Here is a 26,959-nt window from a genome sequence, read left to right on the forward strand (position 1 = left end):
TCTATCCCTCCCCTTCCTCTTTGTAAAAAAATCAATAAAATGTATTTTAAAAAAAGAGAAAATTACTAAAAAAAAATTCGAATGTTAGTTTCCAGAGATAAAGTTTTCCCAGAAAATGTCCATTCGTTTCCCTGCTGTCGCTGCTTCTGGCTGCACCCAGCCCTCCGGACGGAGGCCGGGACCCCAACCGCCTCTCCTGCCCGGCCCTTGACAAGGGCGCCCCGCCCCGATCTCACTCTCTGACCCAACCGGATGCGAGGCTCTGGATACTTGTTACTTATCCCAATTGGTGCACATAGGTACACGTCTCCGGACAGAAACACTGTTTGAGAACAGGGCTGCTCTGGCCCAGCGGAGGGTGCTAGGCCTGTGCGGACATGCACTAGGCAACCCTTCTGAAACCTCCAATCAAAACATTCTGATCTGAAGCGCATCTGCCTGTCAAGGCTTCGAATAAGGGAATGCAGACGTGTATTACTGTTCCCACTTGACAAAGCCGGTGGCTAAAAAGTTAAGCAGCTGGTTTATGGTGCATCCCAGAGGGACAGACAGAGACTTAAATTCCAGAACTGTTTTTCCCTACCCAGACCCCGGCGGTCCCTCCCCACGCCCAGCACGGCAGCTTCCAGGCCCCAGACTGAGAGCGCTGCCTCTGCTGCCCGCCCCCTCCCCCCCCCAGCCCCCAAGGGGACGCCTTGGAGAGCGGAGACCCACCGACAGTCTTTCTCAAACTCCTTGGACTCATCGGTGCAGTGGAAGAACTTGCCCTTGAACAGCTGCACGGCCACCACGGCAAAGATGAACATGAACAGCATGTAGACGATGAGGATGTTGAAGACGTTCTTGAGAGAATTCACCACGCAGTCGAACACGGCCTAAGGGGCGGGGTGGAGAGAGGGTGTGAGGGGCTGGGGCCGGCCTCGCCTCCCCTCCAGCGGCCCACGACCCCAGAGCATTGCCATTCCTCCCATTTTACAGACCAGGACGCGAGCCAAGCGAAGGCCACGCCGTTCTGAGAAGGACCCAATTCCGTTTCTATGCACCTACAAGGCCCCACCTCAACTCCTGGAACCGCTCCTCTGAGCCCCTCCGAGTTACATGCTCAGCCTTCAGGGCAAGGGGCTAGGTCCTCAATGGAGAGATCATTTCCTGTCACTTTTGTGTTCCTGCCTCACACCCCTCCCTGTCCTCATCAGCTGCAGTTCTGGGTCCAAGAGAGGACTTGCTGTGCCCCAGAGGCTCTGCCCTGAGCACGATGGAACCCTCCATCAACCCCCAGAGAAGGTGGGGGTCCTGGTCTGAGGTGCCCCCCACCGCTCTGCTTCCTATCACATTGGGTCCTAACGGTGAGTGGGCACCACGGATGACCGGACCGGCTGGAATGACAGGCTGGTGTGGCCAGCTCTCCCCCGGGGGAGTCCGTGCATGGCTTTCACGGGGGCTGTGACTCAGAAAACGGCAGAGAACCGGCGAACCGAATGCTGCTGGGATCCCCCGCATCTCAGTGCAAGCGCACGTTCACATTCCAAGGGCAGCCACGTGTCATCTCTGGTAACATTCCTCAACATAGCGGCGTGCGTATCAGCATCGATGAGGGGCACCCCCTGGAGATATCAGACATCCCCAAAGAGCCCAGCACTAAGTACCACTGAACTGCGTGGTAACAGTTACTCCCGCTCCAATTCCTTCAATCCTTGCGGGGGGGGGGGGGCGGGGGGGAGGGGTGGGGGAAGGAGAGTCTTCCTTAGTTGCTGCTACGTTAGCCCCTAACGTTGCTGCTTTTCCTTTTAGCCAAGAAAGGGCAGCATCCGCGTTCAAAGCCTTTGTCAGACAACAGTGTTCGGCTGGATTTTCAGAGCAGCATCTGAAGCTGGTTGAACAGGTACTTAGTGTTACCTTCGGTTAACAGTGGGTTCTGGTTTTCCACTGTGAGAAACTGGACATAGCACGTCCTTGTAAGATAAATCCACGTGAGTAAAAGACAAAGTGACTGGACTTCCACGCGAAGAGACCATGCCCTCCCTCAGGCAGAGCCTACATTTCAAAGATGTGCTCGAGTGACGAGGTTTCATTTCTTTTCTTCATTTTGGATGATAAGCTTTCGGGGAAAGCTGGGTCACGAGATTTTGGAACAAGAGATACTGGAGCCCAGGACAGGTCGGCGATAAGTCAAAGGTTATGAGCGACCAGACACCCAGTGTATGGGTCATACCCCGTTTTATCCACAGGACGCCTTCACGTGAATTAGAAAAAGGGAGCCCCGGCCGGTTTGGCTTAGTGGGGAGAGCGTCGGCCTTTGGACTGAAGGGTCCCTGGTTCGATTCCGGCCAAGGGCACATGCCCGGGTTGCGGGCTTGATCCCCAGTAGGGGGCATGCAGAAGGCAGCCGATCAATGATTTCTCTCATCATTGATGTTTCTCTCTCTCTTTCCCTCTCCCTTCCTCTCTGAAGTCAATAAAAATATATTTTTTAAAAAAGAAAATAAGAAAAAGGATTCCGACCCTCCCACAGGGAGATGTTTCATCTAATGGAAAATTGTCATGATACTGTTCATGGGTTGTGTTAGATCAACCAGTTTACTGCCACCTGCTGGAAAGTGGTGGTAATACAAATATCCGTATATAATGGCCCTGTTCTCAGCACCCCCTTCAATGTCGCATCCTTGGGCAGTGTGCACCCCGCCCACCTGCACAGGCACCCCTGCCAGGCCTCCCGCACGCCCAGCCTCACCTTGAGCTTTGGCAACCGCTTGATGGTTTTAAGAGGTCGTAGCACCCGGAGGACGCGGAGGGATTTGATTGTGTTGATGTCCTTTCCTTTGCTGTTGCCGCTGTGGAGGGAGTGAGGGTGGGGAGGAGGGAAGAGACGGGGCGGAGGTCAGGCTGGGTGGTGGGTGGCCCACAGCTCCGCACGAGCCCGCCCTGGAGCCCTACCCCTGCTGGGCGGGGCTGGAGAGCCCGTGAGCAGATGGCCTTTTGTGGTTCTGGGTCAGGCTTGTTGAAGTCCCCTCACCATCTGCCCGGCCCCCAGCAGCTGCCTGCGGTGGCCTCAGGCCCCGTCCAGGGGAGCCGGCTGCCCCGGGTTCTCTTTGGAGGTGGCCTTGGCAAGCTCTCAGAAAATAAGATTTTTTTTCACCCTTCCAACAGGATTTAGGAAATGCTTAAGGCGGCCCTCAAACCAACACCCCTACCCCGAATATTCCCTGAGTCCGGGGTTTGGTCCACTGGGTGTGAGCCTTAGCAGCGCAGGCTCTGGGGACGCCATGACACCCTTAGCCAACCAGGACTCGGGCGCCCAAGGAGGACACCGGGTGCGGCCACCAGAGGCTTGGGAATGGCACACACCACCCACCCAGTAACCTGCGAGTCACGTCCAACTTCCTGTCCTCCATCCCCACCCCCAGTGGGCCGCCCTCCTCCACATCTCCACCATCTGCCCCCGGCCACCGGCTTAGGTTGGACCCCCATTACCCAGCCCCCCCCCCCCCGGTCTCTCTCTTCTGCCACCCCTTCTGCACTCAGTGGTCAAAGCCAATGACCACCTCCCTCTCCTGCTCAGAATCCCCCTGGAGCATCTGAATTCCGAGAAGTGTGGCGTTCAAGGCTCTTTGAAATCCCGTCCAACTTACCGTAACCTTTGCATTCCCAATGCTGCACATCCCACCCCCTGCCACACGCCTGCCTCTGCCAGCTTTTGCACATGCTGTTCCCGCTGCTGGGAATGCCCTCCCTGCACTTCTCCAGCCACCGGACCACGAAGCCCTGAAGGTCAGGGTTAGGCCCCCCCCCCCACCCCCGCTCCCAGCTGCCTCTGGGTTTGCCAGACCCCAGTGCTGTTCCAGAACCATCCTTCTGTCTTTGCTTTTGGCTTTAGACGAACATTTCTCAAAGGCTTAAGCTGCGATTTATTCTTCTCTGTGCTCATTTCCCCTGTAGCCTTGTTTTTTTGTCTCAGCGCCCAGCATACATCTGGCCTGTGGTTTCGGGACACATGTGGATTCAGATCAGAGTTCTTTGGGACGGGGTGTCAGTCTCCTAGCAACCATCTTCCTATCACAGAGCCTTCCCACAGACCCCGCCACGGTGTGTCTGAGTATCCAGGTGCAAGAGCGTCATTCCTCACACCATTTGCGTTTTTAGAGCTCCCTCTCTCCTTTTTCAGGGAATAAAGAGAACTGGACATCTCTTATGGCCCAGGATTCAGCAGCCTGAACATGTGTTTCTCTCTCTCTCTCTCTCTCTCTTTTTAAAATGTTTTTTTAAATTGATTTTACAGAGAAGGGAGAGGGAGAGAGAGACAGAAACATCAATGATGAGAGTCACTGATCGGCTGCCTCCTGCACGCCCCCTACTGGGGATCGCGCCCGTCACCTGGGCATGTGCCCTTGATGGAATCAAACCAGTGGCCTCCTGGTTCATGGGTCCACACCCAACCACTGAGCCACATCGGCCGGACCACGTGTTTTCTCTCTTAAACCAAAGTCACCATTATTGCCTCAAGGCTGTGCCCCTATAGTATGTGAATGGTTGACATGGGGGACACGCTTCCTGGAGTGCATCTGCTCATCTGAAAGCAACTCCATGGCCCTTGTGGGGGCCCCTCTTCCAGGAGACACCCCGCCCCCGGGTGAGGCTGAGAAGCCGTCCTGTGACTCAGGTGCCGAGTGGCGTGTCCCTAGCAGCTGGGCTCCGGGGCAGGCTGATCAAGGCGTTCTTCCAGAGAACGACGCGGTTTTGGAACCACTTTGTTGGGCGTGTGGACACACCTGGGGGGAGGGGCTTTGGCCTGCTCCCCCTTCTCACCGGGGAGGTGGACACTCTCAGTCCTCGGGTAACTACCACCCAGGCCAAAGGCTGTATGGCAACCAGACCCCGGAGGTTCCCCCCCACCTCCTGTTCTCCACCCAGAACTGAGCTAACGGTGGTCATGGTGGGAGGCAGCGGCCAAGACCCCTCAGGGCTCCTCCTCTCCGGGGAGCAGGCTGAGGGGGTCTCTGGTCACTACAAGCGACAGGACAGCAGCACGGACACAGGCCGTGGGAACAGGCCCAGAACCAACACGGCTGCACCAGAGCATGGAGAACGAGAGGCAGACGAGAGAGAGAGAGAGAGAGAGAGAGAGAGAGAGAGAGAGAGAGAGAGAGAGAGAGACTTTACCGTGTACTGCTCCTGGTGAGGTGGCGTCGGAGGGAGAGACAGATCGTAAGCGGCCTCAGAAGAGAGAACACAGAACACGCACATACAGGCACACACACCTGAGAACCCCTGTCCCGCCCGACACCAGAGGGCAGCCTCAGGCCCGCGGCTCCGGCTGATGTCCATCCTTCCATCAGGGAGCCCCCCGCGCGGCCCCCTGCGCTCGGCAGGCCCCTGGCACTGCCCAAGGACACCAAGAAGCCAAATTTCCAAGTAGCAGGGCAGCCAGGGGGTCACCGAGGACCAGAGGCGAGCCTGCCACCGAAGGTCACTGCCAAGAGCTGGAGAAACAGCCCTTCTCCAGAGGTGCTGGCGCCGGGAGGCCTCGGAACGCCGTGGAGGTCCCGCGCCTTGGAGCTGGGGGTCCTGGGTTTAGATCCCAGCTCTGCTCTCATTAGCATCCTCGTCTGTAAAACAGGCATCGGGGACCCTGGTGCTCAGCGGGCAGGAGCTACGCTCACGGCTTTATCCCCTACGTCACGGGGTGACACGAAGGGCAACTCCGAGTCCTCTGAGAAAACGCGGGCCTGGAGTTGAGCCCCTGGCCTCCAGCAGCCCTCCCTCCAGGACTGCAGAGCCGGCTGAGAAAAACTCGGCCGCCAGCAGAATGGGGGGAACACCCCACCGCCAAGCAGATCCTCTAGAGCAGCGGTTCTCAACCTTTGGGTCGCGAACAATGAAAATGCATCCTGCATATCAGATATTTACATGATGATTCATAACAGTAGCAACGTTACAGTTATGAAGTAGCAACGAAAATAACTGTATGGCTGGGGGTCACCACAACATGAGGAACTGTATTAAAGGGTCACGGCATTAGGAAGGTTGAGAACCAGTGCTCTAGAGAATGTGCCACCCATAATCCCTTAGGAAGTGCTATTAAAAAAAAAAAAAAAAGGCTTAAATGCCTACAAATGCTCCCATTGGGTTTCTTCTCCCCCCACCCTGTCCCATGAGCTCAGTGGCTCTCCAACCTCAAAGTATCTAGGAATTGCTGCGCACACAGAAGTGTGTAGACTCTCCTTTATAGATTAGGAAGGAGTCAATCGTTGGCAGTGATTTTTACTAAACATGCTCTGTGCGTGCAACATGTGACTCGTCTAAATGTCTCTGCATCTCCCTGCAGGAAGATGATACCTGTATGCCCGTTTTCCAGAGGAGGAGGCCGAGGCCCAGGGAGGGAGAGTGACTTGCCCCAGGCCATCTAGGTGGGGAGCAGCAGACTGAGATTTAAACCCAGGTGTGTTCGTCTTGCACTCTAATCTTTCTGTTTCATCACACGCAAGAAAAAAATAACGCCTTCAACGGGGAGGGGGCCTGTTTTGAGAATGGGGATTAAAAAAGTGGCAGCCTGAGGGCTCCTTCTTTGGTTTCCTGGCAGTTCAGCCCCTCGGCATGCAGGAGCGGCTTGATCAAGGTGCTTCACCAGTTGTGCTGGGCTGCCCTGAGGGAGGAGTGGCAGCACCAGATGGACTCTTGGCAGTGAGGGCAGGATCGTGATCTGCCAGCTGCTGAGAAATGTCAGTTGCCCGCCTCGATGCATGGGCACGGAGCATGATATTAGGCGTGATGGCTCATGAGATGGTGCGTTAATGTGGTCACATGGACATGGCACACGGTCAGTGGATGGAGCAGGGTGCACACACAGACATTTGGGCAAGGTGCAGGAGGGTGGAGCCTGTCAGGAGAGCTTCGACACATCTCTTGGGGGACCACAGGGATCGTTTTCATATCGCGACGGGGCCACAGTCACAGCCCCGCAGCAGAATCCTTGCTTCCACCCCGAAAGGCCAGAACAGCAAGATTCCTTTCCACAAGGAAGGGAACAGCCTTATGCCTCTTCCCCTGGATTTCTGGGGCCTGTCGGGGCCTCCGGGAACCCAGGCTGCTGGGCTACCAACGGAACGTGCCAACTTCCGAAAGCCCTCGCGATTGGGGTTGGGAGCCGGGCAGCAGCCCTGAGTCTGACCATGAAATTCGATTCATGATCTTGCAAGATTCATTTCCTTCCGGGTCTCAGTTTCCTCATCTACGAAATGGGAGCACGAAGAGCTTCCCACAGGGGGTGGTTATGAAGGTGACATACATGGAGGCTGTTTAGTATCGTTATTACCAAGTCGAGTTTCTTGATTTTATGGGGGAACTGAGGCACAAAGAGGCTAATGGACTTGAACATCTGGAGAGAAATCAGACGTTTGCAGGAACCTTTTTCTAAAACAATAAGGTTAATCTAATATTTGCAGGGGGTGGAGGTGAGGGGGGAGGGCGGGTCTCAGCCTTGTCTCTGAGGGGAGAGGCACACGGGACTAAGAAAGCAAGTTAAAGGACCAGAAAGAAAAGCAGCAAAGGGCTCTGGGGCTGGGTTCTCGGGCTGAGGGCCTCAGAGCAGACGCTATTCCCGCCAAAAGGACATCTATCTGGTAAGAAGAAAGACAGTAAACTAAGTCCTCGTAGAGCAAGAGACCTTCTTGGGCAAGAAATGCCAGAAACCTGCAGCCAGTGGGAGGATTCTAAAGCTTTTCTGGGGTGAAAAGGAGCAGCTTGAGGGCTCCTTCGCTAGCTTTCGGGCAACCTGGCCCCGTGGGCATGCAGGAGTGCCTTGATCAAGGTGCCTGGACAGCTGTGCTGGGCCTGCAGCCCTGATGTGGAGGATGTGCAGCACCAGATGGATTCCGGGCCGTGAGGTGGGAGGGCGTGTCTGGGTCGGGGTCTCAGGGTCTAGCTCTCCCGTCCCTACGCCCGTCGCGAACAGGCGCTTCCGTAACTGTCAGCCCTCCCAATACCCCATGAGAGTCCCTGGCATTTGTCAGGATTCCCCTGGCAAAATCTTGCACCCCCCAGTTCTTGTGATAGCGACTAGTCCACCAAGGCTCACAGGATGGCCTCAGGTCTCTGTCCGGACCCTTTCCTTGCAGAGGGATTAAAAAAAAATTGAATGGGTATTTTCAAGGTCATAAGCTAGCAGGTTGACTCTACAAATATGTTGTCCATATCTGCAGCCTCATTTAGAATGCCTTCGTATGGCTACATTGGGAAAGAAAATGCAAACAATAAGAAAACCCCCGCTCCCTGTGGCAGATTCCTTTGCAGCACAAAGAATCATCCGCTGATTGATTTTTGGTGGAAAAATAACTTGGTTTCTGCAGATGAGGTTGGCTTAGAGGGGAGCCTCTTTCTGGGCCCAGGGAGCCCAGAAACAGCATATTGCAAACTACAGTCCGTCATGGCACAAGCTCTGTGGCCGAAAGGTTTGTTTCTGAGCCTTTTGAAGGCCTCCCCTTCCCCAAACTGTGAGGGTCAAGTTCAGGGACAGAGTTGGACACATCAGCTTCACCAGCGGTCAGGGAGGAAGTGCCAGGGTCAGTTGAACAGACATCACTTCTGCTATGCCACACCCAGAGGTGGCCACGGAGGGCAAAACCCAACACCCAGGGCACAGCTGGCAACCCAGGGCTGTGTGTGAACAGATGGGTGTGACTGATAGGCACCCCCCCCCCCCTTTCTGCCACCAAATGGACCCTGGAGCTGCTGGGCAGAGGACATGCTGGAGGGCTTGAGGAGCGGCCGGCCCTGTCATGAAGACCACTTCCCCGTCAGGACAAGGAGGGTCGGGGTCTCCTGAGGCCGGAGCACATGGTGGAGAGTCTGCCGTCTCCAGGCCACACGCAGGCTAGGCAGGGGGTTGGCTCCCATCCCCAAAAGATATGGGCCAGGGTGGGGGAGGGAAAGAGAGGAAGAGACAGAGGAAGAGAGATGGGGTGGGGGGAGAAGGAGAGGGAGGAGGGATGGAGGGAGGAGGGGGGAGAGAGAGATTGAGAGAGTAATGAACAGAGAAAATGGAAGGAATGGAGGAAGATGGAAGGAAAGGAGTACAAAGAAGAGAGAGAGAGAGAGAGAGAGAGAGAGAGAGAGAGAGAGAGAGAGAGGGAGGGAGGGAAAGAAACAGAGAGGAGAGAGGAAGCAAGAAGAGGAAGCAAGAGAGGGAGCCAGAGAGAGAAAAAGGGGGAGGAGAAAGAAGAAAGAGAGAAACAGGAGCAAGGGCGGGAAGGGGGTTTGAGAAGGATTCACTCCAGGTTGAGGGCAGTCAAATGTTTGGCTCTTCAGAATTTAAACGTTTTCAGGGCCCACCAAGGTGCCTGCCTGACCCTCATAGGAGCTGATGGAGGGAGGGAGGGTGTATTTCATCACACTCTCATATAGCCTGTGTCTTATCTTTAAAAATCCCCCCCTCCCCCTGTCAAGAAACTGGTACTAACTTGATGGGAAACAAATTGTATCTGATTTGTATTAATTTCCGTTTGAATCCTTTGCCCATTTATCTATCAAGGGCCAGTGTTTCTTATTGATTTGCAATTGCTTTTTGTATATTAAGGCCATCGACGTGTCTTATTTGTGCTAATTCTCCCATTTGCCGTGCATTTTACTTTTTCATCATCGTTATCATCACCACCATTATTATCATTACCTACAGAACATCTTAATAGGGTGGCCACACGTCTTGATTTTTAAAATAATCTCCTCCACTGCTCTAATACTCAAAGAATTACTTATAAAAGAGGGAAGAAGAGAAGGAGGGAGGTGAGGAGGGAGAGAAAAAAAGAGGAAAGAAAGGAACAAGGGTGGAAATAAAGAGCAGAGATAGGAAGATGAGAAAGTAGAAGACAGAGAAAAAAGGGGATGGGAGGCCTGGCTGAGTCAGAAGCGTAATCCGCCTCCTGGCCCTCAGGGTACACCCACCGCAGCTCAGGGGCCTCAGACACCGCCTGACCGTCCTCATTCCCCGGGGAGACCCGGGAGCGGGCACTGCAGTCCTTAGATCGGCCATGGGCCCTCACGACAAACCACGACCTCAGTCTGTTCAGGGCGCCATTCGAGACCCCCCTGCAGATCTGCTGGGCAGGGAGCCGGAAGGCGGGGCGCAGAGGCAGCCCCCGATTGGTCCCTGTGGGGGAGGCAGGTCCCTGAAGATCCACTGTGAGGGGCACAGACAGGGACCCCAAGAAGATCCGCTTCTGGATGAGGGGCTGGTCAGGCCTTTCCACCCCGACCCGTACGCCTACAACCTGAGGAATGCGCTGCTAAGACTGCCGCCAGGGGCCTAGGCCGGTGATGGCGAACCTGTGACACGCGAACTCATTATTTTTGGTTGATTTTTCTTTGTTAAATGGCATTTACATATATAAAATAAATATCAAAAATATAAGTCTTTGTTTTACTGTGGCTGCAAATATCAAAAGTCTATATGTGACACGGCACCAGAGTTAAGTTAGGGTTTTTCAAAATGCTGACACCCCGAGCTCCAAAGGTTCGCCGTCACTGCCCTAGGAGCTGGTGGCGGCTCAGCCCGGGGTGCTGTCTTGGAGCTGCCCGAGGAAGCATGGCCCTTTAACTAGGCCACGCGCCCCAGGGCCACCAGGAGAAGCGAAAGACACACAAGGGGAGTCACCAAGTCTACGGCTACGGGGCCTTCCCACAGGGTGGGGCCCGAACGCTCATGCACATCTGTTTCCTGGTTGTCGTTTAGGGGCCCCCCACATGACATGGAGCAGAAGGAAGATGAGATGTCCGGGCAGGGCTAGTCTACGGGAAGCAGCAGAGCGAGGCCACGACTGAGGAGGCAGAAGGTGTGCAGGGGGTCCCTTCTCCTTCCTCCACGGTGGGCGTCATGCAAAAGCCAACCGCAGCTCTTCCCAGTGGCATGCGATGCCTCCCACGACCCAGGGCCCACGCTCCCCATCTCTACACCATGAGACCACGTCCTCTGACCCAACGGGTGGCCCCAGGCCGGGGGAGGGGACCCAAGAGGCAGGTGGAGGCCCCGAGAAGAGACTTACGTGAAGGCAAAGGCCACCAGGGCCCCACTGACCACTATGAAGTCAAGAATGTTCCAGAGGTCGCGGAAGTAGGCACCCTGGTGCAGGACGAGCCCCAGGTCAATCATCTACGGGGGCAGAAGAGACAGGGCTCAGGCCGCTCACCCCCACCGTGGGGAGCGGCCCCCACCCTTCCAGAGGCATGGCCGCCAGTGGGATCACTTCCTCCTGGACGGATGGGGCAGAGGCCAGAGGACCTCGGGGAGGAGTGAGAAGCCCCCACCCATGGGAGCTGGCCCCTCATGAAAGGTAGCGTTCACTTGCTGGTCCTTAGGCCCAAACCTCGGGGTTCCCCTGGACTCCTCTTTGTTTTACACCCCACATTGGGTCCCAAAAATCTGCCCATGTCTTGTCACCTTATCTGCTTCCACCCTTACCTGGCCCCCATCATCACTGTCTGGGCCGGCACCATCATCTGTTCCTAGTTCTCTTGGCTCCCACCCACCCTCCCTCCTCTGCTCTGAACCCTCTATGGCTCCCATCCACCCTGTATGATCGATCCCTCCAAGCCTGTCCTTCCCACAGACAGCAGAGGGCGCCTGTGAGCACCCCAGTCCAGTCACGACCCTCTGCTCTGAACCCTCTAGGGCTCCCACTCACTTGGGGTAAACGCCAAAGGCCTCCCTGTGGCCACCAAACCCCTGCACGACCTGTCCCTGTCATCTCCCTGCCCTGGTTTTCTCTCCTCCACTCGTTCAGTCTTTCCAATCACACCGGCCTTGCTGCTCCTCAAACACACAGGCGTTTCTAACCCCCGCCTGTGCCAGGGGGCTATTCTTGAGGGAGCAGAATCCCCTGGCACTCACCTTGATCACCATCTCAAAGGTAAAGACGCCTGTGAAAACGTAGTCAAAATATCGCAGCACCTGCAGGGGATGAACGCAAGGGGCAGTGGGTCATGGCTTGTCCCCAAGGAGGAGAGTGTCCACCCAGAGGAAGCAACCCAGGTGCCCGGTGCAGCTGGGCAGGGCGTGCATTGCACGAGGGCCCCTCCCACCTCGCCTCACAGTGTAGATTTGTATGTTGTGGAAGAAACGGTCCAGCAGATGGCAGCAAAGTCCTAACAAAATCACTGCTAGGCTGGTTTGCTGGCCAATGGGAAGGGCACCTTTTTAATCTGCTCAGGCCAGGTGGGGTCTGCCTGGACGAATAATGTCCTATAGCCTGGGTCCCCTTCAGGCCACATGTCAGCACGTCTCTGATGTGACGCTGTTGTGAGGATGGCGACGGTGTAGGCACAGTTAAGCGCAGGGGGAACTTGTCTGATTCTTGTTGAAGGGCTGATAATTACAGAGGACCGCCACCAGAGGGCGACTGCGAGCACCGGAGTCAGGTCAGGACCTTCTCCACTCAGAATCCTCTGTGGCTCCCACCTCACTCCAGGCAGAAACTGAAGTCCACCCCATAGTCCCCAAACCCCTGCACGATCTGCCTAGTCACCCCCCTGCCCTCACCTTCTCTCACTCTCCCCCTCACTTGTGTGGATCCTGCCACCTTGGGTGTCCTCACCTCAGGGCCTTTGCACAGGCTGTTCCCTCTGTCTGAAACGCTCTTCCCCATGTCCCACCTGATCCCTCTCTCTTCTCTGTTGTGGCCTGGTTCATGTATCACTTTCTCGGTGCCCTTTCTGACCGTCTGTTTAAAATGCCCCTTCCTGGTACTTGTGATGGTCCTTACCTAGTCTCTCCTCCACCCGCCTCCCCCCCCCCCCCCCAACACACACATACACTTATCACCACTTGACAAACCCCTTGTTTCAGTTATTGATAATCTCACTGTCCAGGTTCCCCACAACAATGTTAGCCCCTTGAGGACAGGCATGTTTGTCCTTGTGGCATTTCCAACCCCCAATACAGGGCCAGGCATACAGTAGGTCCTCAAGAAGTGTTTGCTGAATGAAGGCGTGAATGGCTGCAGCCGCACTGGGTCCTGCGGGAGCTCTGGGCCTCTGTGACCTGTGTGGTCACACTTCCCATTCTCATTACGTGTGGCTTTTGAGGGGCCATCAGGGACCAGTGTGGCCAGGCACTGACTTCCTGGAGTGGGCGGCAGGCACAAGGGGCTGGAAGGATCTGGGCAGGCAGAGGGGATGGTGGCGGGAGAGCATTTCAGTCTCGCCAAGCAGAGGGCACAGCACGGCCACAGGCCTGGTGCTCTGTGAGCTCTGGGAAGGCAGAGACCATCTCGTACTGTCAAGCCTTGATCTGTGCCTGGCACATAATAGTTGCTCATTAAATGACAACTAAGTGAAGCAATGAATGGAAGGAAGGGAGGAAAGCAGGAAAGGACTGGGGGAAGAGCAGGCCAGATGGTCAGGTGAATCAATTCTGGAGAGCTGAGGAAGTTGGATAAGAAGAAATCAACAGTCCCGTAAGTCAGATTCAACCATATCTAATATTTAGATCCTTTTGACCTACATAAATGACAACTTCCTATGGCTCAATCTCATCCAAAAAGGTTCTCAGTTTCATTTATCGCAGGAGTAACGTAAAGCGAAGTCCCCGTGGGATTCCATTCCACGCCCAGCAGGTCGGCCAAATGAGAGAGCCGCCAGCACCAAGTGTTGACAAGACCAGGGAGCAGGAGGACCCCATACGCTGCCAGTACAACCATCACAGCGTCATCCAGTAAACATCTGGTCACATCTGGCGAGCCCAACCAGTGCAAATTCTCTGATCCAAACCCTGGCTTCACACCCCGGGGAAGGTCATGCCCAGGTGTGGGGAGTTGGGGATTCTGAAGTGGAGACACTCCAAACGCTCATCCACAGGAAGATGAGCAAGCGAGTCACTCCACACGGTGGAATATTAAACAGCCATGAAAAAGCACGGCTGCCGCTACCATCTCACAGCAGACGCCGCGCTGGGTGACAGGAGCAAGGCATAGCACGACTCCGCCTGTTTAGCGTTAGAAACGGGCAAAAAGGAATTCTAGCGTCTAAGGACACATGTGCGGGTGGGAAAATCAGAGAAGCTAAGAAACGCGCCTTCCAGAGGCGGGGCCATGGTGACCTCCAGGGCAGGGCTTTCCAGGGTCGACACGGCCGACATCTGGGCTGGGAGCATTCGCCTAGGCCAGTGATGGCGAACCTGTGACATGCGTGTCAGAGGTGACACGTGAACTCATTTTTCTGGTTGATTTTTCTTTGTTAAATGGCATTTAAATATATAAAATAAATATCAAAAATATAAGTCTTTGTTTTACTATGGTTGCAAAGATCAAAACATTTCTATATGTGACATGGCACCAGAGTTAAGTTAGGGTTTTTCAAAATGCTGACACGCCGAGCTCAAAAGGTTCGCCATCACTGGCCTAGGCCCTAGGGAGCTGCCCTGGGCACTGTAGGGCAATGAGCAGCGCCCCAGGCCTCCACTTCTAGATGTCAGTAGCACCCCCAACGCGCCCCTAGTCATGAGAATCAAACATGTCTCCGCATGGTGTCCCTGATTTGAATGCCCCTCCAGAGGGAAGAAGAGGGGTGATCGAGTTGGCGCCTGAGGTTAGGGGCGGTTCCGTTCTACTTCCTGCCCCGGTGGTGGTTACATGGGCATCGTGCACTTTGAAGTCCTTGCTAAATGGATCCCACATGCTCTACGCACTTTTCTGAGGCCTGTTCTGGTTGGGCTGATCGGAAGAACCCTGGGAGGGGTCGCTGGGCATCAGATGGCACCGTGCTCTTGACGAGGGGAGGAGGGCTTTGAGGGGAGAAGTTTCAACTGTGAGATGGAGTGGGGAACAGACCCTTTGCAACCCCTTGGGGGCTGGTTGGAGCCCTGCCTGGGTTCCCACAGTGCTGGGAGCTGCGGCCCCCTCCAGGCCCCTTCCCTTTCTCTGGTCTCCTGGAGTAGGCACGCCTTTGCTGAGCCCTCTGGCGGCCCCTCCTGTGGCCTGGGCCCCTGAGGCCCCGGGGGAGCTGGGCAGATAACTGACTGTGGCCTCAGCCCTGCTGCTGGAGCTGGTTTCCTCCGGGAGCCGTGTTCTAATTATTTCCTCCCATTTTGCTCCCCAACCCCGGCCCTGCAGTAGGGTCCCCAGGAGGCCTGCCCCGCCTGCAAAGGAAGGGAAAGTGCAAGGTAAGCTGCCAACAGGAGGCCTTGATTTATGGGGCCTTCCGGCCTCGCCAGGCTCCTCACCTACTTAGTGAGGGTGGCAGGGCCGCACTCCCAGTGGGAAATGTGCCTCTGTGCTGGGCAGGGGGAGCCGTGGGACAGGAGCTGGGCTGGGAAGGGGGTGCGGGTAGGACTCACGTTGTTACGCGGCGCGTTGGGCTGCACGGGATCCTCGGCCGCCAGGGCGATGCTGCTCATGGCGATGACCATGAGGATGCACATCTCAAAGTAGCGCAGGTTCAGGATGTAATGGCACAGGCGGCGAAGGCTGTGGGGGCCGAGGGGCGGGCAGAGGTCCACTCAGACCGTGGGCTCGCGGCCCTTCCCTCCACCATCTCCTCTGCCACCGAACGCTACCCGAGATCTCTCACTCCCCAAGTCCCACAGCCAACAAACTATCCGGCTCCTACATCTGGGGGTGTACAAGGATCCTGAAGCCCCAAGAAGGCCGGGGGCCCTCAGCTAGGGAGGGTCTTCACATGCCCTATTTGTGTTTATTACTTCCAAACAACCCTCTTGGAACAACTGACTCCCAGGCTGCAGCGTTGCCCTTGGTTTTGTAGGAGATGACAAGGTTTTTCATGCAGAAAATGTCCTGTGGTTAAATAAAACTGGGGAACTCTGGGTTAAGTAGATTTCTTAAAAAAAAAAAAAAAAAAAAAAGAGTTGAGTGACCATAGCAAGTTACTCCGGCCGTCTGAGCTCCCCTCTGCGAAGTGGCCATACAATTGGGCCTAACTCCCAAGAAGGTGGGGATCAAAGAGTTAGAGGTAGGGGCTCCAAAAAATTACTTAAATTATGAATCCCAAGCCTTATTAGAGCCTTTAATATGCTAATGGAATAATACTTAAGAACTAAACTTTTTAAGTGGAGCTAAAAATAATAAACACGGGCTGTGTGCACAGCAGCGGGAACGAGTGGTTAAGACCAGGGTGCTGGAGTCAGCCTTGTCTGGGCTCGCCCCGCTGCTTCCTATCTGACTTCGGGCAGGTGACGTCCCTTCCCTGGGCCCCAGTTTCTTCATTTGTTCAATAGGACTAAGTGCAAGACCAATCCCACAGGGTTATTAGGAGAATTAAAAATAAAATAAAATTGTAAAGCACTCAGAACCATGCCAGGCACAAAGTCAGGGTCACGTAAGTATTTCTCCAGTAAAACAGGTGATGCCAACTAAATGAGAAAGTAAATGGACAGGGTGAATCCCAAAGAGGCAGGTCACAGAAAGCAGCCTCCCCCCCAGCCCCACCCCAGCTTACGGGACACGAGTTTGCTTTGTCCAGAGCATGTGGAGGGACCAGAGTTTCAAGAAATACCCTTTGGAAACACATAATCCTAACGTGACGCTGAACCCCATGACAGGCGTGCGACGGACGTCTCTCCTGGGTAACCCATCCTCCCTGAGGATGCCCGAGATGAGGGCCAGGGGGCCCGGGCAGAGAACACCCGCCCACAATGCCAACCCGCGAGGAGCCGGGGTCAGGGGTGCGTGGCACAGGGCTGTGTCTGAGAGGCACCCTTTTTATAGACAGGGTAGATGCGGATGCTCACGACCATGATTTCCCGCCGATGGCAGGAGTGGGTCTTTCCCAGCGAAATCGGTGCTTTATGACACACTGACAAACTGTCTTATGTGACTCAAGAAAAGGGTGTCACTGAAAAATGTGCTCAATGGTCCCGTTCGGTCTTGGAGGTCCCTCTCCCCCATCGCCCCGTCTGGTCTGCTCGTGGCCCCAGCTGCAGGTCACACTCACGGGTTGGTCGTGGAGAGGATAAACATGGAGCTGTAGGGGGGCATGGGCTTGGGGCCGTCTTCCCCGGGGTCTTCCTCCTCCTCCTTCTTCTCTTCCTCCTTTTTTGGCAGTGGGTCTGGGTTGGCGTTTTTGTTCACTGTTGGGACAAGATCCAACACAGGGCTCCCGCCACAACTTCCCACAAGCCTCTGGGCTCCTGTTCACGCCCCAGCGTGGGCGGTAAGCTGCTGACACGGATACTATGGGCCAGGCACCCTATTATGTCGTTTGGTCCTCACATAACCCTATGAGGCTGGTACTTTATGATCCCCACTTCACCGAGGAGAAAACTTGAGGCACAGAGAGGTGAAGTGACTTGCCTAAGGTCACACAGCTGGGACTTGGCAGAGCTGGGATTTGACCTGGGCAGCCTGGCCCCAGAGCGTCCGCTCTCAACGACTCTACAGCCTTGAGTCTGCTGGGACCCTTCACAGGATAGTAACACAGACTTGTCCCCATCTCATGATGACCTTCATACTGTCACTTGAAGGCAGGCAGGGTAGGTCCAAATATCCCCACTTTACAGGTGAGGATACTGAGCTCACCCACCACCAAAATGCAGGGTTTCTCTCCATTAAACACCCCTCTTGACCAGGGCCAGGTGCTACCACCCTCCCAACACTGATTCTGTGGCTTCACCTCACTCTATGTCCATGGGCAGGCTGAGCCTCTCTGAGCCTCAGTTTTTCCATCTGTAAAATGGACACAATGACAAGACCCACCGTGTAGGACTGTGCTGAGCATTTACAGGACAAACTCATGGACTCTCTTGCACAGAACTGACCCTAGAAGAATTGGGCTACTGTTATCATCTTGGAAAAGAATAAGCTCACTGGGTCATCTCCAAATTCCTAGTGCTTCTCAAGTCCCAACCTTAAATGGGGGATGGAGCGAGGGGTAAGAACTCCAGTCCCTCCAGAGCCTAGACCTGCCCTGTCCAACATGGAAACGTGCTGGTCCCAATGGTGAAGTGCTGTGAGCACAAGACACACAGACGTCGAAGTCTGAATGTGAGAAAGAGAATGCCAAGTAGCTTGTTAACAATTTTTAAAATATTGATTTTATGTTGAAATGGTAACATTTTGGACATAATTAACATTTTGGGTTAAATATAACTTGTTAGTTTATTTTACCTACTTGTATTTCCTCTATATTTTTCATTCATTTCCTTCCTTCCTTCTTTCCTTCCCTCCCTCCCTCTGTCCCTCCTCTTTCCCTCCCTTCCTCCTTCTTGTCTTTTAATGTGGCTACCAGAAAGTTTAAAATTATATGTGGCCTGGCTGGTGTGGCTCAGTGGTTGAGCACTGACCCAGGAACCAGGAGATCGCGGTTCGATTCCCGGTCAAGGGCACATGCAGGGGTTACGGGCTCCACCCACAGTAGGGGGCGAGCAGGAGGCAGTCGATCAATGATTCTTTCTCATCATTGATGTTTGTATCTCTCTCTCCATCCCTCTTCCTTGTGGAAATCAATAAAGACATATTAAAAAAAATACAGCTACATAGGTGGTCTGTGTCACATTCCTTCTGGAAAGCGCTGGCTTAGAGAATTGTCTGACTTTCCCAAATTTCCAGCAGAAGAATCCATTGCTCCTCAAATACGGTGGGGCTTCCCTACTGAGCATGTGCAGGCCAGCCACTCTGTGCATAGTATCTCATTTAATGCTCTCAGTAGCCCTGCGGAGCAGAAACTACATAGATACCCATTTTCCAGAGGAAGAAACTGAGGCCAGAGGTGGGATCATTGTCTAGGCCGCAGGGGTCCTCAAACGTTTTAAACAGGGGGCCAGTTCACTGTCCCTCAGACCGTTGGAGGGCCGGACTATAGTTTTAAAAAAAACTATGAACAAATTCCTATGCACACAGCGGCGGCAGAAACACCCGGCGGGCCGGATAAATGTTTTCGGCGGGCCGCAGTTTGAGGACCCCTGTGCAGGACTGTGCTGAGCATTTACAGGACAAACTCATGGACTCTCTTGCACAGAACTGACACTAGAAGAATTGGGCTACTATTATCATCGTAGAAAATAATAAGCTCACTGGGTCATCTCCAAATTCCTAGTGCTTCTCAAGTCCCAACCTTAAATGGGGGATGGAGCGAGGGGTAAGAACTCCAGTCCCTCCGGAGCCTACATGGAAACGTGCTGGTCCCAGCTCCAGGGTTACACAGCTGAGCCTCCGGGGACTGAGCCCAGGGACACCGGTCCCCACCAGTGACAGTGGAGGGTGGCGCCTCACCTTGGACGACGGTGTGGTTGAGGGGCGGGCAGGCCGGGGGGATGTCCACCGCGGTGTGGTCGGGTTTCCTGGCAGTCTTAGCTGAGTTGGTCTGGGTGCTGCTGGGGTTGGTGACAATAAGGCTGTTCTCGGGGGTCTTGGGGGGGCCGGGGTTGGACGGGTTCCCCGGGTTGCTGGGCATCTGGCGACTGGCGGCGTTCTGAGGATGGGTGGCCATGGCGGACGGGGCCATGGCGGGGCCCGGGTTGGTGCTGTTCTCCATCCTGGCTGGGCTCTGGGGCAGGCCGGCGTGGCCGAGGCTGTCGTGGGGACCGGCCGCCTCTGCCGTGGCCAGCTTGTTGTTCTTCATGTTGTCGATGTCCTCGGCCAGCGGCGGGTCTTGGCGGCCCAGGTCCTGCTGGATCGGCCGGGTGGTCGACAGGTTGGGGCCCGACACGGGGACCCCGGAGCCCTGGGTGTCTCTGTGGGAGGCAGGCCAACGAGAAAGAGCCCGGAACTGAGTTAGAATAACAGAGAGCACATTTCTGGATGCTGCCTGAGATGCCATCATTCAAGGGTACGACTCGGACAGCGAGAGGCGCTGCCCAAGCTCCCCAGCGCCTGGCACGGAGGTTTGGTCCCCGTGTAAGTGTAGCTAACTGCCCACCTTCCAGCGCGCTGCTTCCCCCGCCAGAACGGTTCCCTGGGGGTGCGAAGTCAGAGGGAAAAAGAACTTTCTGCCGGAGCTTGTACCACCCACCCCGAAACTTCCAGACCTGCCTTCGTGCCCCATTAGCTCCCAGGCAGGACTGGGGACACCACCTCTTTCGGGGTGGGGTTGCCTCATGGCCTTAAATGCCTGTAGTACGTATGTCCCCTCCCAATATTCCACTTGGGAGGAGCAGGCAGTATGCGCACGCAAACATATTACAAAATAACAACAGAAATAGTAACAGCAGACACTTCAGTAACAGACGTGTAATAACCCCGCATGCTCAGCCCTCAGAGGGACAATTACTAGCACTATTTTACAGACAGAGAATGGAAGATCAGGGAGGTTAAGTTTCTTGCCCAAGGCAACAGAGCTGGGAAATGGATGGGATGACTTCTCACATGGAAACAAGGGTGGTGGGCACAGCATCCAGGCAGAGGGGACAGCCAGTGCAGTGGGGACACGCTTGGTGAGTGTCAGGAGGCTGGTGTAGGGGCGGTGGGGGGTGGGGGGATGAGACGAGCACCAGGCAAATGTTTGGTGACTTCCTGTCGAATGATGAATGAGTGTCCCCATTTCTCAAATGAGGACATTGAGGCCCAGAAGTCCTCCAGGTTGAACCCCTCCTTCAGTCCCCGTGTCCTCCCGTCGGCACACTCGCCCCCACCTGGGCAAAGGCCCCGGTGAGGGCGGCTCAGGGGCCCCTCTGGTGCCTCCGGGCCCAGACCCTCTCACTGCGTGTCTATCGTCGCTGGCCCCTGCTCTGCTCGCCGGCCCATGGGTTCAGGTGGACCTGGCTCCCAGCCACCTCCCCGAGGCTTGGCTCCTGAGCGTGATCCGCTTGCCTTCACACACCTCCTCGGAACCCTCGATCCGCAGATAAGGGGCCTCATCGTCCCCCAGTCCCTGGGCCCTGGCCCTGGCCAAGTCGGTTTCCCCGGAAACAAAGGGCCTCTGTCGCTTATCATCTCAGTGACGCCTCTCTCCAGAGGCCTCTGCAGTCCAAGACTTCTCTCTCTGGCTCTTTTGATTTTATTTTAAACTAGAGGAGAGGCCCAGTGCACGAATTCGTGCACTGGGTGGGGGTCCCTAGGCCTGCCCAGTGATCAGGGCTGATTGGGGCCAGGCTGATCGGGGCCTGCCAGCTGGGGGGAGGAACGGGAGGGTGCGAGGGACAGGGTGCTGGAGGTTGGCTGCTGGTCCCCGAGGAGGGAGCTGGCCCTTGGCCCCCCTGGGAAAGGGGCTGCGTCTGCCACCACCCATCCATTTCCCCGTCCCAGCCCGGGGCCCAAAGGCCCCAGCGGGGTCGGGAGAGGAGGCGACAGTTGCCAGGTCGGGCGCGGAAGGAACGAATGCCGATGCCGATGCTGCGTCAGCGCCCGTCACCACGTGGTTCCCCCCACCCCTTCTCATAGCAACTGGCTGACCAGTCGTTCAGTGCTAACGGATGCTTAGGCTTTTATATATATAGATATTTTATTGATTCCAGAGAGAGGAAGGGAGAGAAACATTGACATGAGAGAGAAACATGGATCAGTTGCTCTCACACACGTCCCGAATGGGGATCGAACCTGCAACCCAGGCATGTGCCCTGACCGGGAATCAAACCTGCCACCCTCTGGTCTATGGTTCGATGCTCCAACCAACTGAGCCACACTGACTTCTCTGGCTCTTCTTAAAGGCAACCCTTGATTCTGCAACCTGTGCCTTCCACATGTCACAGCAGCTCGCACTTACTGAGTCCTTGCTGTGTGCCAGATTTTATGCATCATCAGCTCATCTAATCCTTAGAAGAGCCATGGGGAGTGGGCAGTGTTGTTACTTCTATCTTGCAGATGAGGAAACCCAGGACAGCGACAGAAGGGCCTTGCCCAAGGCCACACCACAGCCAGCTGGTGGCAGAGCAGCTTGGAGCCCAGACAACATGGCTCCCACGTCCATACTCCTGCCCCACCGGACACTGTACCTCTCTTACAAAGCAGTCTGAGGTCTCCCCGAGGCTTAGCCCACAGCGGGTGGGTGTGGGAGTCCTTGCGCTCACTGTCATGGCCTAGAGCAGTGATGGCGAACCTTTTGAGCTCGGCGTGTCAGCATTTTGAAAAACCCTCACTTACCTCTGGTGCCGTGTCACACATAGAAATTTTTTGATATTTGCAACCGCAGTAAAACAAAGACTTATATTTTTGATATTTATTTTATATATTTAAATGCCATCTAACAAAGAAAAATCAACCAGAAAAATGAGTCAGAGGTGACACGCGTGTCATAGGTTCGCCATCCCTGGCCTAGAGTGTGGGCCAACCTCTGTTCTATCTCAGCTCGTTCACTCCTTGAACAGTCTTGTCAGGCTGGGATCATGGCTGCTCCCATTATACAGATGGGAAAATAGAGGCCTGGGGAAGCTGTCGTACTAGAAAATGGTTCTGTCGGGCTGTCGCCCTCACATACGCTCACTCAAGAGACCAGAGGGGGCAAAAGACAGCATTCAGGTTGCCCTGTTCATTCAACACCAGATAAGATGCAGATGCAGGAACACAAGTCCACACCCCCCCCGCCCCCCGCCCCCCGACAGCACAGGCCTGGCTCCCCAGGCCCAAGCCAGAAGCCCGCATCTACCCAACATTTAACAATCAAAGAAGCTGGCTTCCCTGGGGGGCCTCCCACTGGCTAAGGTGCCGGCACCATCTTCCTCACTTTGTTTTGGTATTTTTACCTGCAAAAGGCCTTGGTGGTGTTTCGTGGGCAGAGGAGAGACAGGGTGTTTTATTTTTAGATTTGTCTTTCTGAGGGCACACAGGAAGAAGGCAGGCCCCGGAGAATTTCTCACTTCTCCGGCGCGTGAGTAGGTCACGAATCGACACCTTAGAAGACAGACTGACCTGGTTTGAGTCTGAGCGATGCCACTGACCAGCTACGTGACCCTCCAGTTTGATTAGCCCCTCCCGGCCTCAGGCCCCTCATCTCTGAACTGGGAGTCGTGGTAGAAGGACCTTCCCTATAACTTGGAGATGAAAGTCAAGATCTTGGTGCTGATTTGCGCTGTAACCACGGGTGAGGTAGCCTGTTTCTCACCCATAATAGGGGCTTGGGAAACTCACCGAGTTACTGTGAGGAACAAATGTGAGTGAGCTGAGGGCTACAGGATTCCTCCCTGTAGGGCCTTGACGTCCAGTGGAATTTGCCCTGGAGGGTTTAGAACTTGCTTGGGACTAGCGACCCTTTATTCCTGTGTATTTCTCCCCTTTGGACCAAGAATGTCTACCCCGTGCCTGTCTTAACATATTTTGGAAGCAGACAACTTGTTTCTAGTTTCCAGGTTCACAGGTGGAGGGGAATTTTGCTCCAAATGGGTCATATTCAGAGCCTCACTCATTCCCGGCTTAGGTGATGAGATCCGGGACTTTGGAGCTGATGCTGTAATAGCTTAAGACTTTTGGGGATACTGGGATGGGGAGAATGTATTTTGCACATGGGATTGGGGTGAATTTTGGGGTGGAGTTAGAGGCTGGACTACAGTGGCTGAATGGGGAAGGGAGTGACCAAAGAACATATATGCATAGATGCATAACCATGGACACAGACAATAGGATGGTGAAGGCCTGGGGTGGGGTGGGTGGTTGGGTGGAGGGGAACAAAAAGGGAGAAAACGGAAGACATCTGTAATACTGTCAATGATAAAATATGATGAAAAAAACAACAACTTTATGTCCACCTGGAACCTGAGAATGTGACCTTAATTGGAAAAAAGGTCTTTGCAGATGTAATTAAATTAGGATCACGAAGATGAGATTGTCCTGGATTAGGGTGGGCCCTAAATCCAATGACAAGTGTTCTTAGAGGAGAAGGGGAGAAGGCATGCAGAGAAGGCCCTGTGAAGATAGGGCAGGGATCAGAGGGAGGTATCTACAGCCAAGGGACGCGGGATCCAGGACTGCCAGCAGCCCTGGGACACGAACCCTGAGCCCGGATGGTGGGCGTCAGCTGTCATGTGCGGGTTAAGTGAAAGAAATTCGGAACCAATATTCCTCCAACGACTTGCACAGCCCACAAATGGGTTCCTAATTCCAACCCACTGCTGGTGCTTTTGTAGAAGTTGTCCATGAAAACCTGGCTGGGAATATTCCCTCATTTATATATATAGTGGCCTGGTGCATGAATTCGTGCACATTGGAAGGAAATTAATTAGGACAAATATTTTAATACTGCTATTGGCCCTTTCTCTATCATATAAGTGTCAACCAAAATCATGATCAACAATGACAGATTGAAACCCATGCGTGTTATTGGCGCCAGCGAGAGCTTCATATATATTGTGCATGTGTGAGTCAACTTAGCTTTCTATAGATATAGAACAAACTTGCTTAATTAGACCTGCTTTCTGATGTAGCTAAACTTTTTCCAGCCCAGTGAAGCACCCCAACTTCTCTTTCAGGTAACTGTCAGCAACACAGCAGTAAATATCAACACAAAGCAGATTATTATTGTAGATCACGCAGGGAGAACAAAGGGTGAAATATTTAACTGCAGCAGTGTTTGATTATGTTCTGCGCAGTGAGAACACCTGACGTCGTTTTCAAGGCCCACCATTTCTTACTTCTTTTCAGTTGGGTCAAGTTCCTAAGGTTTCTAAATCTCTGTTTTCCGGCTAATGAAAAGAAAATAGGATTCTACCTACTCCCAGACTTCTGTGAGGATCAAATGAGATGAGGCATGGGAAAACGCTTCACGGACATTTGGTTGCAGTGTAAAATGTTTCCACCTGGCTATAAAGCAAGTTGTGTTCCTGGGCTGAAGAAACTGCAAGGAGGCTCGTCGCTAGGGAGAGGAAGCCGGGCGTTGCTACGTGACGTCACTACCTGGATGGACACTTAGCGTATTAGCCTTTTATATATATAGGTTATATATATAGATATGTTAAGATAGATATCCCTATGAAAAAGAGGGCTGAGCTAAAGTATCCTTTCAAAGAGAAGCTCTGGCCACTACCCAGTGAAGCTGTCTAAGTAACACAGCAGGTAGAGGGACAGCCTCATGCACGGGACCACGAGCCCTGTTCGGATGGAAAGGGGACTGGCAGGCCTTGCTGTCTTGTTCTTGCTGCCTCTGCTGGCTCTGTGTGTCGCAGAGTTTTAACAAGCTCAGCTGGCAGCGGCCTAGTATCAGTCTCCAAGAGCCTTCATTTCTGAATGTCTCCAAGGAGAACCTAAAAGGGGCAGAAAACTCTGAAGTCAGGCCCCTTCCCCGTCCCCTCCTGGGGATTTGCCATCATCTGCCCTGAATAGGCAGCTGGTTGCATAATGCCTGTCCTGCACCGCGTCCCTTTGCCAGCGAATCACTGCAGCCTCCCTCCGCTGAGGGCTGTGGACGCCGTGCCCGGGGCATGCTCAGGCCCCAGACCCAGAGGATGGCCCTGCTTCCTTGTGCCCCACTCTCCTAAGGACCCATGTGTATTAACTTATTTAATCCTCACAACCACCAGCACTGGAGGAGGTATCAGGATCAGGCCCATTTTAGAGATGAGGAAACCGAGGCCTAGAGAGGCAAAGGTATTTGCCCAGTGTCATCCAGCTGGGAAAGGGCTGAGCTGGACTCTACTCCTAGAGATTTTAAGGTACAGTGCTACTCAATGAAGAAAATGGGGGCACTAGATAACTTGGGGTGCATGGAATGGGGTTGCTGAAGGGAATGGCTAAGGCCCGGCGAGGGTGCTGTAAGAATCAGGGTACTTCCCTATGCAGGATAAGCTGTGAGGCTCAGAAGTCCAGTATCTCACTTCTTGCTCCTTTTGGGCAGTGGGATATCACAGTGATGAGAGCAGGTGGAACTAAGAGGCAAAGAGCTGAGATGTTAATTCGGGGTGGGGTGGGGTGAGGGCGCAGGTCTTGGCAGAGTCCCCTGTGCTCAGTCAGATCTAGCAGAATCTCCTCACTACTGGGCCGGGGGGTACTATTGGACGCTCCGTGATCCAGGTTTTTACTGGAGTCAGGGTAAGCTCCATCCTCACTTTGGTCACCTGGGTGCCACTGGGCTTGGCTGCCCGGTGTGGGGGACCTGCGGCCGGAAACTATTGGATGATGTGAGGTAGGATGTGCTTCCACACACTTTTCACTGGGGCGAGCCAGTGAGAGCTTTGGGGGGGAGGGGGGGCATTTAAAACTGGGGAAACTGGAGAGGAAGTGAAGTAGAAATGGGGTGGGGGAAGCAGACGGAACAGAAAGAAAACAATCATATATAGGATCAGTATTCTGGAGAATGAAAAACACACTGTCTGGGAAAAGGCCCAAGAAACAAGAGGAAAAATGCAGGAGGCAGACCTCTTAGGTAGGGCCACTGGCTTCGCTGGGATATAGAACCCAAACATCTTCTGACTGTATTCTATTCTTGAATAAAGTGCTTTGTCATTCTTATTTTTCTTAAAGCAGATGAATGGCTCAACCTCTCTCAAAGTGCCCGGATCTTCATACCGTTGTATTTCCAACGAGCATTAGAACCGTTGTACAAGCCGAACAAGTGACGCCTCTCGTGGCCAGGCCGTTGGACACCTCTGCTGATCAGGCAGCCAGCAGCCCTCCTGGTTGGGGAGATGAGCCGGCCAGCTGAGCATTTGTGTGTGGGAGTGAGGAGGGGATGGGGCCGGCGGTGGAATTCAAGGAGCCCGGGCTGTCATACTTCCCCTGCTGGCTGGCTGCCCTTAGGGAAGCCCCCTTCTCTCTCCAGGCCTCAGCTTCCGCATCTGTACAAAGGGTCTGAGTGAACAATCTAAAGACTACGGATCTAAAGTGTTTTTGTTTGTTAATCATTACCCGAGGATATTTTTCCAATTATTTTTTTTTTAGAGAGAGTTGAAAGGAGGGGGAGAGAGGGAGAGAGAGAGAAACATCTGTATAAGAGAGACACATGGATTGGTTGCCTCCCACACGAGCCTGGACTGGGACCGGGGATTGAGCCTCAAACTGAGGTATGTGCCCTTGACCGGAATCAAACCCAAGACCCTTCGGTCCATGGCCTGACTGAGCCAAACCAGCGAGGGCTGAAGTTGTTTTTTAATGTCTGTGAGTCTTAA

At 54.2% G+C, this 26,959-nt stretch overlaps 1 protein-coding gene across 1 annotated transcript in view; it reads right to left on the reverse strand.

Annotated features, from left to right (window-relative positions):
- CACNA1A (calcium voltage-gated channel subunit alpha1 A) overlaps positions 1–26,959 on the reverse strand; it is a 177,225-nt gene that overhangs the window by 46,778 nt on the left and 103,488 nt on the right. Inside the window, exons 18-24 of the mRNA XM_081091349.1 lie at positions 19,206–19,666; positions 16,930–17,065; positions 15,317–15,446; positions 11,876–11,935; positions 11,031–11,137; positions 2,732–2,831; positions 715–875 (exon numbers count right to left, since the gene is read on the reverse strand). Of these exons, the coding sequence (XP_080947475.1) occupies positions 715–875; positions 2,732–2,831; positions 11,031–11,137; positions 11,876–11,935; positions 15,317–15,446; positions 16,930–17,065; positions 19,206–19,666 (1,155 nt within the window). The remainder of the gene's footprint in view (positions 1–714; positions 876–2,731; positions 2,832–11,030; positions 11,138–11,875; positions 11,936–15,316; positions 15,447–16,929; positions 17,066–19,205; positions 19,667–26,959) is intronic.

Source organism: Myotis nattereri (assembly GCF_964212035.1).
Source record: "Myotis nattereri genome assembly, chromosome: 5".
NCBI classification, from domain to species: Eukaryota; Metazoa; Chordata; class Mammalia; order Chiroptera; family Vespertilionidae; genus Myotis; species Myotis nattereri.